The 15,353-nt window shown below is 48.3% G+C and overlaps 1 protein-coding gene across 4 annotated transcripts in view; it reads left to right on the top strand.

The window, feature by feature from the left end:
- The window catches only part of NAV2 (neuron navigator 2), a 426,783-nt gene that overhangs the window by 403,404 nt on the left and 8,026 nt on the right, over positions 1-15,353 (top strand). For all 4 annotated transcript variants that reach the window (XM_083164058.1, XM_083164057.1, XM_083164056.1 and 1 more), the window contains 10 exons: positions 1,022-1,074; positions 1,784-1,807; positions 1,895-1,969; positions 6,974-7,057; positions 8,169-8,280; positions 8,573-8,721; positions 9,653-9,822; positions 11,126-11,279; positions 11,728-11,887; positions 14,056-14,153. In XM_083164058.1, coding sequence (XP_083020184.1) covers positions 1,022-1,074; positions 1,784-1,807; positions 1,895-1,969; positions 6,974-7,057; positions 8,169-8,280; positions 8,573-8,721; positions 9,653-9,822; positions 11,126-11,279; positions 11,728-11,887; positions 14,056-14,153 — 1,079 coding nt within the window. The remainder of the gene's footprint in view (positions 1-1,021; positions 1,075-1,783; positions 1,808-1,894; positions 1,970-6,973; positions 7,058-8,168; positions 8,281-8,572; positions 8,722-9,652; positions 9,823-11,125; positions 11,280-11,727; positions 11,888-14,055; positions 14,154-15,353) is intronic.

Here is a 15,353-nt window from a genome sequence, read left to right as displayed (position 1 = left end):
CACAGAGATGTACTACACCGGGCACAGAGATGTACAGAGGCAGCACAGAGATGTACAGAGGCAGCACAGAGATGTACAGAGGCAGCACAGAGATGTACAGAGGCAGCACAGAGATGTACAGAGGCAGCACAGATATGTACTACACCGGGCACAGAGATGTCTAGAGGCAGCACAGAGATGTACAGAGGCAGTACAGAGGCAGCACAGATATGTACAGAGGCAGCACAGAGATGTACAGAGGCAGCACAGAGATGTACTACCCAAGGCATAGAGAGCTCATATTATTTCTGTGATCACAGAAAGATCTCCTTGATTGGGACCTTTCCTGTAACATCTCGCAGGGTGGGATTCCAGCACTTCTGTGCTTAATAGGAAACCTTATCCCCAGATGTCGCCATGACATCACAATTCCTCAGTGAGGCAGTATGTGCACGGTATATGACATCACCATTCATCAGTGATGCAGGCTGTACACAGTATATGACATCACCATTCATCAGTGATGCAGGATGTACACAGTATATGACATCACCTGTCCTCTTACACGCTATATGACATCATCATTCCTGGGTGATGCAGGATGCGCACGGTATATGACATCACCAGTCCTCATTGATGCAGGATGCGCACGGTATATGACAGCACCAGTCCTCATTGATGCAGGATGCGCACGGTATATGACAGCACCAGTCCTCATTGGTGCAGGATGCGCACGGTATATGACAGCACCAGTCCTCATTGGTGCAGGATGCGCACGGTATATGACAGCACCAGTCCTCATCGGTGCAGGATGCGCACGGTGTATGACATCATCAGTCCTCAGTGATGCAGGTTGTACATGGTATATCCGCGCAAGCTGCATCTATTCTGTTATTGTTGGCTGATGATCCAACGTCAGTCGCAGCTCCCAGGGGTCATGTAAAAATAACCTCAGCTTTAAAGACATAAAGCTGCCTCACATATATGTGATAAACATGCACACGCATGGTCTCTGATGTGTTTTGTCCCCTTTATCTTGCAGTGCATGGGTCGTCACTGTCCCTGGTATCCAGCACGTCATCCGTGTACTCAACAGTAAGTACAGGACACCTCACGGTACTGCGCCATTCTGGCCGATTGTGCATTACGCATCTTCTAGTTACATTGGTTACCATGGAAACACATCTAGATAGAATTGTGGGATAAAGTGCAGTTGTCTATCTATCAATCAATCAATCAATCATATTTCTTTCTCTCTATTATCTATCTATCCTATATCTATCTATCTTATATCCATCTTATATCTATCTATTTATCTATCATATATCAATCATCTGTCTCATATCTATCTATCTATCATCTATCATATTTCTCTCTATTATCTACCTATCCTATATCTTATATCTATCTGTCTTATATCTATCGTATATTGGTGCAGAGAGTTTAGACCCCATTGTCCAGTCCTTTGCACCTCCCTAACTATCCAGGTCTGCTCCCCCATTGTGATCCTGCCAGCCCATCATTCACACAGGAATGTGAGGTGGCGACAGCTCTTGTTACAACAGGATCACATTTATGGCTCCAACTTTCACCCAGCGAGTGAGAGTGTTACCTTGCCAGTAATGACCTAATCTCTGAGGTTTCATATACTGCAGCCCTAATAAGGTAACCCCGGCAAGTCAGCGCACATTACGCCTTCTGGCTCTATTGCAAGGAGACGAAAGATAAACAGAATGATCCGTGTTCCTTGCGTGTTCTGTGTTTACGTTGTAATGATTTTTTCCTTTCTGTTCATTTGTTTTAGCCGGAGGAGAAGTGCCATTCCGAGGTTAGTGCTGTACCTCATTCTCCTCATCCTTCTAGATTCTAGCCAATCCGAATCTAGTTCCGGTAATAATTGTGGCTTCTCTTCTAGATCCGCAAACTAAGAAGAGAGCTGGACGCATCGCAGGAAAAAGTATCTGCGCTGACGACACAGCTTAGTGCCAACGTGAGATCCGTAATGTCCTTCTGTATATGTACATATGAAGGGTTAAATGCAGAATAATTATCTTTTTATAGGATTTCCCAGAGCTCCCTTTTCAGTACAGGTGCCTTGATGTCTCTTCCCTTTCCCATAGTCCATATCTTTTTGCAGACTTCCCTGTGAGGTTAGAACTCCTCACAGAATACAGTAGCTTAGGGCGTACAATCCTGTATCCAGAAATTAAATAAAGACGCCTGCTCCAAGAACTTCTAAATCTAAAGGAGACGCAGAATAAAAGTCAGATTACAAGTGGTTGTGCTGTATGTGCAATCATCCACAATTAAGGCCACAATGAAGTACTGTTAATGAATTACACCTACTGTGGAGACCTTGTCAGGAGAGAACAGAGGGGACTATAAGATAAATTTATAATTATCAGTTTAAGTAGGATTCAGTTTTATTTGGCTATAAATCTAGATCCCAATGTCTGTCCAAGTTATTCAATGCCATAGCCCCTATTCGGGTATGGGTCATACTAGTATACTCCAATAGAACACTGCCCCCGGTGTCCAGGTAGACTAGCGCAGAACACACTCTGCTATGTTATACTCCAATAGAACACTGCCCCCGGTGTCCAGGTAGACTAGCGCAGAACACACTCTGCTATGTTATACTCCAATAGAACACTGCCCCCGGTGTCCAGGTAGACTAGCGCAGAACGCACTCTGCTGTTATACTCCAATAGAACATTGCCCCGTTGTCCAGGTAGACTAGCGCAGAATGCACTCTGCTGTTATCCTCCAATAGAACATTGCCCCGTTGTCCAGGTAGACTAGCGCAGAATGCACTCTGCTTTGTCATACTCCAATAGAACACTGCCCCCGGTGTCCAGGTAGACTAGCGCAGAACGCACTCTGCTATGTTATACTCCAATAGAACACTGCCCCCGGTGTCCAGGTAGACTAGCGCAGAACGCACTCTGCTATGTTATACTCCAATAGAACACTGCCCCCGGTGTCCAGGTAGGCTAGCACAGAACGCACTCTGCTATGTTATACTCCAATAAAACACTGCCCCCCCCGGTGTCCAGGTAGACTAGCGCAGAACACACTCTGCTATGTTATACTCCAATAGAACACTGCCCCCCGGTGTCCAGGTAGACTAGCGCAGAACGCACTCTGCTATGTTATACTCCAATAGAACACCCGGTGTCCAGGTAGGCTGGATATTAGAGTAATATTACATAAATAGCCTGACAGTTTTACCCTTCTGGAGGTAGTTGGATATTTGTGAGCTGCCTCTGACTCCCCCCTCCATCGTCTGACAGTTATCTCCTATTAGTAATGGATGTAGTCACAGGCCAATAGCCAGGCCCGCACAGTGCTGTCTCCGGCCTCTCGTCACTCACATCCGCTCCTCCATTGTCTCCCACTTTGTTTTCTCTGTAAATGTTTGGACGGAGATTTCTTGTGCTCTGATGAACATGATTTGGGTGGATCAGCAGACGCTGTGCAATGTTCCCCTGGGGTGTGAGTTACATTTGCGTCTTACGTTTCCGTTTAGGTATTTATCATGTATGTATAGACATACCAGCGGGGGAATGTACACAAAGGATCTTCCCCGTCTCTCATTGTCCAGTGCTTCTGTATACCGCAGGTGGCAGGATCTATATATATATAGCAGACAAAGCCTTGTCGCGTCGTCATGGGGTGCGAAGTTTCTGTATATAAATATAAATCTGTTTGATGTATAGAGAGAATTGTTGCTAATAAATTTACTGTGACAAAGGAACACTGTGACATCACATCTATAGTACGGCCCACAGTATAACAATATTATTACGCTGCCCTTTATACAGACATATGGGCTATAAGTCCTTCTTTGCCCCTCCCCATAACTCTGCTACTGTCTCTGCCTGATAGTGAGGAGATTGGTCTAGTAGCAGTGTCCTGTGTACCAGTTGCAGGAGAGCGGGTCCAAGCTGCAACGTCCAATTGCTAGGAAGTTGGATCATCCCTTACCAGCTCCATGCTTTGGGGTCAGGATCATGCAGCACTTGGCCGGTCTCCTTGGGCATCGACAGAGTTAATTCTCCCCCCCCACACCCCATATCTCCAACACACAGTGTTTGATTTGTATAAAAGGACTTTTAGAAATAGACCAAAGAGCTAGCAATCTAGCACAGAAATCAGTCCTAACAAAACCCCCAGTCTTAGAAATGTGTGTCGAGTCTCTGTTACGGGCCTGTGACCTGTGAGATTCCTGCACCTGGTAGCCACATTCCTCACCCGCCTGTTACTGGGACGTCCCATGTGTACAGCTCTCTGCACTGGCATCTGCTCAGTGTTTATATGTGTTGGAGAGATACAGGTCAGTGTCGCCAGGGGCCTTAGAGATCCTACTGGAACACCGGCGCCCCCCCGCAGTGCAGCTTAGTGTACCCAATACAGCTGTTCCAGTCTCTCCTTATATTCCCCCAGGATCACCTGGTCACTGTCCCTCTCCTTATATTCCCCCAGGATCACCTGGTCACTGTCTCTCCTTGTATTCCTCCAGGATCACCTGGTCACTGTCTCTCTCCTTATATTCCCTCAGGATCACCCGGTCACTGTCTCTCCTTATATTCCCTCAGGATCAACCGGTCACTGTCTCTCCTTATATTCCCTCAGGATCACCTGGTCACTGTCTCTCTCCTTATATTCCCCCAGGATCACCTGGTCACTGTCTCTCTCCTTATATTCCCCCAGGATCACCTGGTCACTGTCTCTCTCCTTATATTCCCCCAGGATCACCTGGTCACTGTCTCTCCTTATATTCCCCCAGGATCACCTGGTCACTGTCTCTCTCCTTATATTCCCCCAGGATCACCTGGTCACTGTCTCTCTCCTTATATTCCCCCAGGATCACCTGGTCACTGTCTCTCCTTATATTCCCCCAGGATCACCTGGTCACTGTCTCTCCTTATATTCCCTCAGGATCACCTGGTCACTGTCTCTCCTTTATATTCCCTCAGGATCACCTGGTCACTGTCTCTCCTTTATGTTCCCTCAGGATCACCTGGTCACTGTCTCTCCTTTATGTTCACTCAGGATCACCTGGTCACTGTCTCTCTCCTTATATTCCCCCAGGATCACCTGGTCACTGTCTCTCCTTGTATTCCTCCAGGATCACCTGGTCACTGTCTCTCTCCTTATATTCCCTCAGGATCACCCGGTCACTGTCTCTCCTTATATTCCCTCAGGATCAACCGGTCACTGTCTCTCCTTATATTCCCTCAGGATCACCTGGTCACTGTCTCTCTCCTTATATTCCCCCAGGATCACCTGGTCACTGTCTCTCTCCTTATATTCCCCCAGGATCACCTGGTCACTGTCTCTCTCCTTATATTCCCCCAGGATCACCTGGTCACTGTCTCTCCTTATATTCCCCCAGGATCACCTGGTCACTGTCTCTCTCCTTATATTCCCCCAGGATCACCTGGTCACTGTCTCTCTCCTTATATTCCCCCAGGATCACCTGGTCACTGTCTCTCCTTATATTCCCCCAGGATCACCTGGTCACTGTCTCTCCTTATATTCCCTCAGGATCACCTGGTCACTGTCTCTCCTTTATATTCCCTCAGGATCACCTGGTCACTGTCTCTCCTTTATGTTCCCTCAGGATCACCTGGTCACTGTCTCTCTCCTTATATTCCTCCAGGATCACCTGGTCACTGTCTCTCCTTATATTCCTCCAGGATCACCTGGTCACTGTCTCTCCTTATATTCCTCCAAGATCACCTGTTCACTGTCTCTCCTTATATTCCTCCAGGATCACCTGGTCACTGTCTCTCCTTATATTCCTCCAGGATCACCTGGTCACTGTCTCTCCTTATATTCCCCCAGGATCACCTGGTCACTGTCTCTCCTTATATTCCTCCAGGATCACCTGGTCACTGTCTCTCCTTATATTCCCTCAGGATCACCTGGTCACTGTCTCTCCTTTATGTTCCCTCAGGATCACCTGGTCACTGTCTCTCCTTTATGTTCCCTCATGATCACCTGGTCACTGTCTCTCTCCTTATATTTCTCCAGGATCACCTGGTCACTGTCTCTCCTTATATTCCTCCAGGATCACCTGGTCACTGTCTCTCCTTATATTCCTCCAAGATCACCTGTTCACTGTCTCTCCTTATATTCCTCCAGGATCACCTGGTCACTGTCTCTCCTTATATTCCTCCAGGATCACCTGGTCACTGTCTCTCCTTATATTCCCCCAGGATCACCTGGTCACTGTCTCTCCTTATATTCCTCCAGGATCACCTGGTCACTGTCTCTCCTTATATTCCCTCAGGATCACCTGGTCACTGTCTCTCCTTTATGTTCCCTCAGGATCACCTGGTCACTGTCTCTCCTTTATGTTCACTCAGGATCACCTGGTCACTGTCTCTCTCCTTATATTCCCCCAGGATCACCTGGTCACTGTCTCTCTCCTTATATTCCCCCAGGATCACCTGGTCACTGTCTCTCTCCTTATATTCCCCCTGGATCACCTGGTCACTGTCTCTCTCCTTATATTTCCCCAGGATCACCTGGTCACTGTCTCTCTCCTTATATTCCCCCAGGATCACCTGGTCACTGTCTCTCTCCTTATATTTCCCCAGGATCACCTGGTCACTGTCTCTCTCCTTATATTCCTCCAAGATCACCTGTTCACTGTCTCTCCTTATATTCCTCCAGGATCACCCGGTCACTATCTCTCTCCTTATATTCCCCCAGGATCACCTGGTCACTGTCTCTCCTTTATGTTCCCTCAGGATCACCTGGTCACTGTCTCTCCTTTATGTTCACTCAGGATCACCTGGTCACTGTCTCTCTCCTTATATTCCCCCAGGATCACCTGGTCACTGTCTCTCTCCTTATATTCCCCCAGGATCACCTGGTCACTGTCTCTCTCCTTATATTCCCCCTGGATCACCTGGTCACTGTCTCTCTCCTTATATTTCCCCAGGATCACCTGGTCACTGTATCTCTCCTTATATTCCCCCAGGCTCATCTGGTCGCTGCCTTCGAACAGAGTTTGAGTAACATGACGATCAGACTGCAGAGCCTCACCATGTCGGCAGAGCAGAAGGTTTGTACTGTCGTAACAAAACAAATTCAATTTTAGTATAGGAAAGTGCCCAGCGCTCTGCAGCAATAATCTATTAATGACTGTATATATGGATACACCGCATAGCTTTAGCCGGCCAGCTCACTGCGGTTACAGAGCAGCCTGCGCTACTCAGAACTGTGTGGTTGCAGAGCCGCCTGCGCTACTGAGAACCTCATGATTACAGAGCAGTCTGCGTTACTCAGAACCTTGTGGTTACAGAGCAGCCTGAACTACTGAGATCTGCGCAGTTGCAGAGCCGCCTGCGCTACTGAGAACCGTGTGGTTACAGAGCAGCCTGAACTACTCAGATCTGCGCGGTTGCAGAGCCGCCTGCGCTACTGAGAACCTCGCAGTTGCAGAGCAGCCTGCGATATTGAGAACCATGTGGTTACAGAGCAGCCTGAACTACTGAGATCTGCACGGTTGCAGAGCCGCCTGCGCTACTGAGAACCATGTGGTTACAGAGCAGCCTGAACTACTGAGATCTGCACGGTTGCAGAGCCGCCTGCACTACTGAGAACCTCGCGATTGCAGAGCAGCCTGCGCTACTCAGAACCGTGTGGTTACAGAGCAGCTTGCATTACTGAGATCTGCGCGGATGCAGAGCTGCATGCACTACTGAGAACCTCGCGGTTACAGAGCAGCCTGCGCTACTGAGAACCTCGTGATTGCAGAGCAGCCTGCACTACTGAGAACCTCGCGTTTGCAGAGCAGCCTGTGCTACTGAGAACATCGCGGTTGCAGAGCAGCCTGTGCTACTGAGAACCTCGCGGTTACAGAGCAGCCTGTGCTACTGAGAACCTCGCGATTGCAGAGCAGCCTGCGCTGCAAAGAACCGCACGGTTTCAGAGCTGTAAGAACTGTTCCTTACCACCACACCATTTCACCAGACTCCCTGAGATCTGCAGAGCATTGCTCTGTTACAGCTGTAGAAAGCAGACTTGATTTATTTTGGCTCCGCAGTCCTGGACATCTGCCATCCTTATATTAGAGAACAATATAAAGCGAATACTTAGTGCATAAGGTAATGGTTAGTACATGCCTGCACAATGAGAGGGAGCACTAACACGTCTCTTATCTATGCCCCCAGGATTCAGAGCTGAATGAGTTAAGGAAAACCATTGAACTCCTGAAAAAGCAGAACGCCGCAGCGCAGGCCGCTATCAATGGCGTCATCAACACCCCTGAGCTCAGCTGCAAAGGTAACTCTCCTCCGGGTCCCCCGGGCCCTGCTGTGTCTCCTGTGATGACTGATGCAATATTCTGTGCGACTGATGAGTCTGTCTGCTGCTAGAACTCAGGATGCATCTGCAGCTCCCCAGCTCTTGTGGAACTACAAGTCTCAGCATGCCATGTTAGCCCGCCGTCGTAGGGATTGCTGGTACCTGTAGCTTCACAGCAGCCGGCTGACCGCGCAGGATGTCACCCCAATTTCAGCCTCACTCCAGAGAGTGTTGTCTACTTACAGAAATGAAACGCTCTGTAATCCTACAGGAAACGGCACTTCCCAATCGTCTGATTTACGGATACGGCGGCAGCACTCCTCCGATAGCGTCTCCAGTGTTAACAGCGCCACCAGCCACTCCAGCGTGGGCAGTAACGTGGAGAGCGATTCGAAGAAGAAGAAGAACAGGAAAAATTGGGTACATTTCTGGACAAAACAGAGGGGGGCATCTGGGGCATAATCGGGTTTATAAGGGGTTATTCCCATTCTGTTGGATTTCTACTTTATTTCTGTTGTCTGTACTTGCCTCCTGCGACTTTAATGTCATGTATTGCTTTATGTATCTGACTTCATTGGACATTTAATCAGCCAGATCTAGGCTTACTGTACTGTCCCTTTAAACAGGACACTCATGGGTTACCCAGGTTCTGTAGTTGATTCAAATCAGGTGAAATGCAAGTGTGAAGTCAGCCAACCCCAGAACCTGGGTAATTCATGAGTGTCCTGGTTTTAAGGGACAGTGCAGGATGCCTACTCCTACGCCTAGAAATGCTGTGTGGATGCTGTTCTGTCCAACACACACAGCTCAGACACACAGCAATAATCAGGACAAACTCTGGATGACCAAAAGACCTTTATGAAGGGTAACAGTTACTGACCAGTAAGGACTAGCTGTGATCAGACATGGTTTACTGCTCACCAGAATCACCCCCATTCTCATCCCCCCCCCCCCCCCCCACCTAGTTGTAGTCTGTACGTCAGTAGTAACATATAACTCCGCATTACTCTTGTTGGGGTACCCAGGAGTCTTCCCCACATTCTGCTCATGTTTGTCTTTGGCATAGAAGGCATTTTCCTGTCTGTTAAAATGTCTTTTTTTTTTTTTCTCCTCCCGCCTCTCTTCCTCCTGTCCCGTTTTTGCTTTCGTGTCCTGTCCTAGGTGAACGAGGTAAGGCCTGCACGCCAACCTGTCACTTCCCTGTCATCCATAACATCATGCCTTCCATTAGCCGATCACTCATTTGTCTTGGTCACCCGCCATCTTGGTCCATCCGCTTCTCTCAGCGACTGTCTATGTGTTGGATCTCTGAGTCCCGGGTTCCTGACCGCCTCTGTCTTTTCCTTCGCAGCTGAGAAGTTCCTTCAAACAAGCTTTTGGCAAAAAGAAGTCTCCAAAATCTGCATCTTCTCACTCTGATATTGAGGAGATGACCGATTCCTCCCTCCCGTCTTCACCAAAGTTACTGCACAACTCCCTGCTGTCTACACCTCTCATGCGAGGGTCCCTCTCCAGCTCTCTGTAAGTGATTACAAGTCGTGTCCCCCTATCTGCCACTATACGTGTCTCATTACAACCCCAACTACTGTATATACACTGCTGTTACAGATGCAGGCGGCCGTTGCATGGTCTGAGCCAATGGGAACACTGGAAAGTGGTGACATCACTGTCAGCCTTATTCTCAGCAACTTCATTGCCTCAGTGACATCACAAGCCCTTAGCAAATATACTGGCGGTGTTCAGAGGGATTATTGCTTGATCTCGTAAAATTGGTGCTTTTATTGCATACGCTTTAAATATCCCCCTATGACATCAGAGTTACAGAACTACAATAAAAATTAAATAACTTAAAAAGATCATGGGTTAAACCCGGATATTCTCTTGCAGAATGTTAAAGAGGCAAATTTACTTAATTGTCAGTTTTTAGAAGTTAGCGATGTTGCCCATAGCAACCAGTCAGATTCTGCTTATAATTTATCTCGCACCTTCTGGAGGATAAAAGCTACAGGGGGAGATGTACTAATCCCGGAAAAGCTGCTAACTGCCATGTTACAAGCTGTGTTTCAAAAATGGCAGGTAGGAGGTGATTGGCTGGTGCGTTCTCACTCTCCATTTTATACATTTTCAAGTTTAGTACATCTGGCCCACAATCTGATCGGTTGCTATGGCAACATCTCACTTCCTCAAAACTCACACTTAAGTAAATGTAGCCCTTCATGCGGGGTGTAACCCGTGATCCGCTCCTTGCTGCGTAAAAAGGATTAGACTTCTTGGTAAATGACGTTTTACAGAATATTCTGATTAGAAATGTCTCCAGGGATGGCATTGTTAGGATTTGTCTTTGTATGTTGACAATCCGTTAATCATTTAATTGCTGCGTAACCTGTAATTTATCAATCGCACGTTAAGTACAGAAATCCACGCGCTCTTGTCAGGGCAAGCAGCAACGGCGTAGTACACCATAAATATGGCTGCACCCAGCGCTCCCCGGCGACTCCCGTGTACAGAGCTGGGCCATGTTGTTCATCAGGAAACCTTATCAGAGACTTCTGTTTTATTCCTCTGGCAGGTTACAAATCTGAGCTTTCATTTCAGTTTGTTTTATTCGCTCACCCCGCAATAACAATGGGAATCTCGGAGAAAATAAAATTCCTGGCAGCGGGACGGTCTAGTTATTAGGTTTTTTGGGGGATTGCTTATTAAACTCTATCGAATGTATATTGGACGTTTAGCCTGCTGTCGCTGCCAGCGTTTCCTGGCCGGCCTTTGTCTGAGGACACACAGCACCTGGCCTGCCTGCCTCACGTTTCACCTTTCCCCGTAGCCTCTCCGACTGCACAGAAAACGAGGCGGACAGCGTCTTGCAGCTGCGCAACGAGCTCCGCGACAAAGAGATGAAACTGACTGATATCCGACTGGAGGCGCTGAGCTCCGCACATCAGCTGGACACCCTCAGAGAGGCCATGAACAGAATGCAGGTACTGTGCTGTCACACCATATGCCCCGCAGATAAGAGGTGGGGAATGGTGCAGCAGGCTGCAGTACCAGCTATCACCACATGGTGGGTTATTTGAGGGTGTTTGCACTAATGGGTGTAATTGTGAGCAATCACAGGGAATTTATTTAGTCACTCCGTATGGTTTTACAGCTTATGCAGATAGCCCTTTGATCATGTTTATGTATTTTATATTTTAAATGTAATACAAAAAGTAATATTAATGTTGAGTTCTCGCTAACGGCCTGAAGAGCCCCTAGAATCCCTCCTTGGCCCCCTCTCGGTCCAGGTACTGGAGATCGGCAGATCTGTTTCTGTATGTAATTACTTACAGAAGCTCCTGTCCTTAGGGAGTGTCTGATAGACGGTGGTTTGCTCTGTGCTGTACCTTTATACGGATACATTATTTTGTTGTTGTTTTTTTTGTACAGACGGAGATTGAAAAGCTGAAATTAGAAAACGATCGTTTAAAAGCGGAAAACCACGGGAAATGCAGTCGGACCCCGTCCCAGATTTCCATCTCTTCTTCTCCTAGACAATCCATGGGCTATCCACAGCCAGGTCTGACCATGACGGAGTCCTCCAGCCTAGGTATACAGACACGATGACACTGATCTGCTCGATGTGCTGTAACGTTTACATGCTGCCTTTATGTGCATGCTCCAGGCAGCAGCTACAGACACTGGGGGGCTGGTTACAGACACTGGGGTGCTGGTTACAGACACATGGGGTGCTGGTTACAGACACATGGGGTGCTGGTTACAGACACATGGGGTGCTGGTTACAGACACATGGGGTGCTGGTTACAGACACATGGGGTGCTGGTTACAGACACTGGGGTGCTGGTTACAGACACGATGACACTGATCTGCTCGATGTGCTGTAACATTTACATGCTGCCTTTATGTGCATGCTCCAGGCAGCAGCTACAGACACTGGGGGGCTGGTTACAGACACATGGGGTGCTGGTTACAGACACATGGGGTGCTGGTTACAGACACATGGGGTGCTGGTTACAGACACATGGGGTGCTGGTTACAGACACATGGGGTGCTGGTTACAGACACTGGGGTGCTTGTTACAGACACGATGACACTGATCTGCTCGATGTGCTGTAACATTTACATGCTGCCTTTATGTGCGTGCTCCAGGCAGCAGCTACAGACACTGGGGTGCTGGTTACAGACACATGGGGTGCTGGTTACAGACACATGGGGGGCTGGTTACAGACACTGGGGGGCTGGTTACAGACACTGGGGGGCTGGTTACAGACACATGGGGTGCTGGTTACAGACACATGGGGTGCTGGTTACAGACACATGGGGTGCTGGTTACAGACACTGGGGTGCTGGTTACAGACACGATGACACTGATCTGCTCGATGTGCTGTAACATTTACATGCTGCCTTTATGTGCGTGCTCCAGGCAGCAGCTACAGACACATGGGGTGCTGGTTACAGACACATGGGGTGCTGGTTACAGACACATGGGGTGCTGGTTACAGACACTGGGGGGCTGGTTACAGACACTGGGGGGCTGGTTACAGACACTGGGGGGCTGGTTACAGACACTGGGGTGCTGGTTACAGACACTGGGGTGCTGGTTACAGACACATGGGGTGCTGGTTACAGACACTGGGGTGCTGGTTACAGACACTGGGGTGCTGGTTACAGACACATGGGGTGCTGGTTACAGACACATGGGGTGCTGGTTACAGACACATGGGGTGCTGGTTACAGACACATGGGGTGCTGGTTACAGACACATGGGGTGCTGGTTACAGACACATGGGGTGCTGGGGGCTAGTTACAGACACATGGGGTGCTGGTTACAGACACTGGGGTGCTGGTTACAGACACAAGGGGTGCTGGTTACAGACACTGGGGTGCTGGTTACAGACACATGGGGGGCTGGTTACAGACACTGGGGTGCTGGTTACAGACACATGGAGTGCTGGTTACAGACACATGGGGTGCTGGTTACAGACGCATGGGGTGCTGGTTACAAACACATGGAGTGCTGGTTACAGACACATGGGGTGCTGGTTACAGACACATGGGGTGCTGGTTACAGACACATGGGGTGCTGGTTACAGACACATGGGGTGCTGGTTACAGACACTGGGGTGCTGGTTCTTTTGGGAAATGTTTAGTGTAAGGGGTTCTACGTGTTCTAGGCCTAGTACAGCCAGCAATAATGGACATAGAAGCCTGACCTGTTAGCAGATGGACAAAACCACACCACACTGCACTGCAGGTGAGGCAGATGTAACATGTGCAGAGAGAGTTATCTTTTGTTTCTGTGCAGGGTAAATACTGGCTGCTTTGTTCTTACGCTGCAATTTTAGATATCAGTTTGAACACACCCCACCTAAAGCTAACTCTCTCTGCACATGTTGCACCTGCCCCACCTGCAGTGCAGCATGGTTTTGCCCATCTGCAAATATTGCAGCCTTGCTAACAAGTCTAAATTTCTCAGCCTATTGTACATGTGTGTAGAGAGGTATGTAACAGTTAATGGAGGAATTGGGGACATGTGACGGAATCATTGGGAACATACTAGAACGCCTATTAGTAGCTGTCTATTCTCTCGTTGATTTTATGAAGCCTGAATAAGGCACGTGGTCCTACTGACATGAGCCCTTATAGTTTCTGGGTACCCTGCACCCACAGTAATTAGGGGTGGTGCACATCTTCAGACCGAATGTTGCAAGCGTCGCCCTGTGATCTTTTCCCTGACTTGTTGGTTCCCTGTTGCAGACATGTTGCTGGATGACTCTGCCGATGGTACCCTGCGGAAGGAAAGCCGACACGTGAAGATCATCGTTAGTTTCTCTGAGGAAATGAGCTGGCGAGAGGTTTGTGTGCAGCATCACCTTATTACATCCTCCAGTAACTATAGCGACTCTCCGTGTGCTGTCAGGGGATACGGCCATTGGGTCACCAGCAAGTTGTTAGACAGTCATTAGGTTGACACCATTAGGTCGACATGCATTTAGGTCGACATGAGTTAGGTCGACATGGCCGTTCGTTTGACATAGGTTAGGTCGACTGTGAAAAGGTCGACATGGGGTTTTTCACAGTTCTTTGTGCCAACAGGCGGTATTTCATGCCCTACCATCCACTAGGGCGTGGTGGAAGAATAAAATAGTGTGCCGAGCACAGCGGTGCACTGTGTCCATGTCAACTGTGTCAAAATTCTGCTAAAAAAAAACAGTGAAAACCCCCCATGTCTACCTTTTGACTGTCGACCTTATGACTCTGTCGGCCTAACACATGTCGACCTTCCTGCATGTCAACCTAATGACTGTCTAACAACTTTCTGGTGACCAACTGATCCATTAGAGAGGGTATTAAATCCCAGGTCATGACTGTCGTGACCGTGGCCCATTCTCAGCCGACTCTACTGATATTCGGCAGGCGGGGGTCAATATCCCACATGACGAAAAGGGTGGGCGTTTCCGTGAGATCGTCAAGATACGGCCGCGATCTCAACAATCCACAGCCGTTCTCGGCAGAACGGGCCCGACTGCTTTTAAAGATGGGTCCGTTCTGCCGAGATGCTGTTGGGAACGACAGCATTAAATAGGCACCCGCCACTAATTCCCCTGTCGGACACAGTGGCGGGTTCTAGAGTCGGAAATAGTGGCGGGGGATTGAATATCGCCCTATAATACAATCATATAAGTAGTATCGAATGTTACTTAAAAGCATGTTACCCTTAAATAGTTTTTATTATACATTTCTGTACCATGATCATTATGCCACATAATCTACGTAATTGGTTTCACTCTACACTGCGATATTACAGCATGGAGATGTGACCCCATTGGTGGACAGGGTACGTTCTCTGCATTTGTTGATGCTGCCCCCTGCTGTTCCTATACAGTTACCTAAAGACTGCACTAGGTTTTCTATAGGTTTTTCTGATAGTGGGTCAGCAGCCCATGTGGGGTCCCTGAATCTGTTTCTGAGTCCCCCCTGTACATTACATTCAGATTGGAACTGTTTGCTCTGGGGTTAATTACAGAAACCCATCTCCGTTTGTCCGCTGGCCA

This window comes from Crinia signifera, chromosome 11 (assembly GCF_055691185.1).
Source record: "Crinia signifera chromosome 11, ASM5569118v1, whole genome shotgun sequence".
Lineage (NCBI taxonomy): Eukaryota > Metazoa > Chordata > Amphibia > Anura > Myobatrachidae > Crinia > Crinia signifera.
This window is presented reverse-complemented; position numbering and strand designations above follow the sequence as displayed.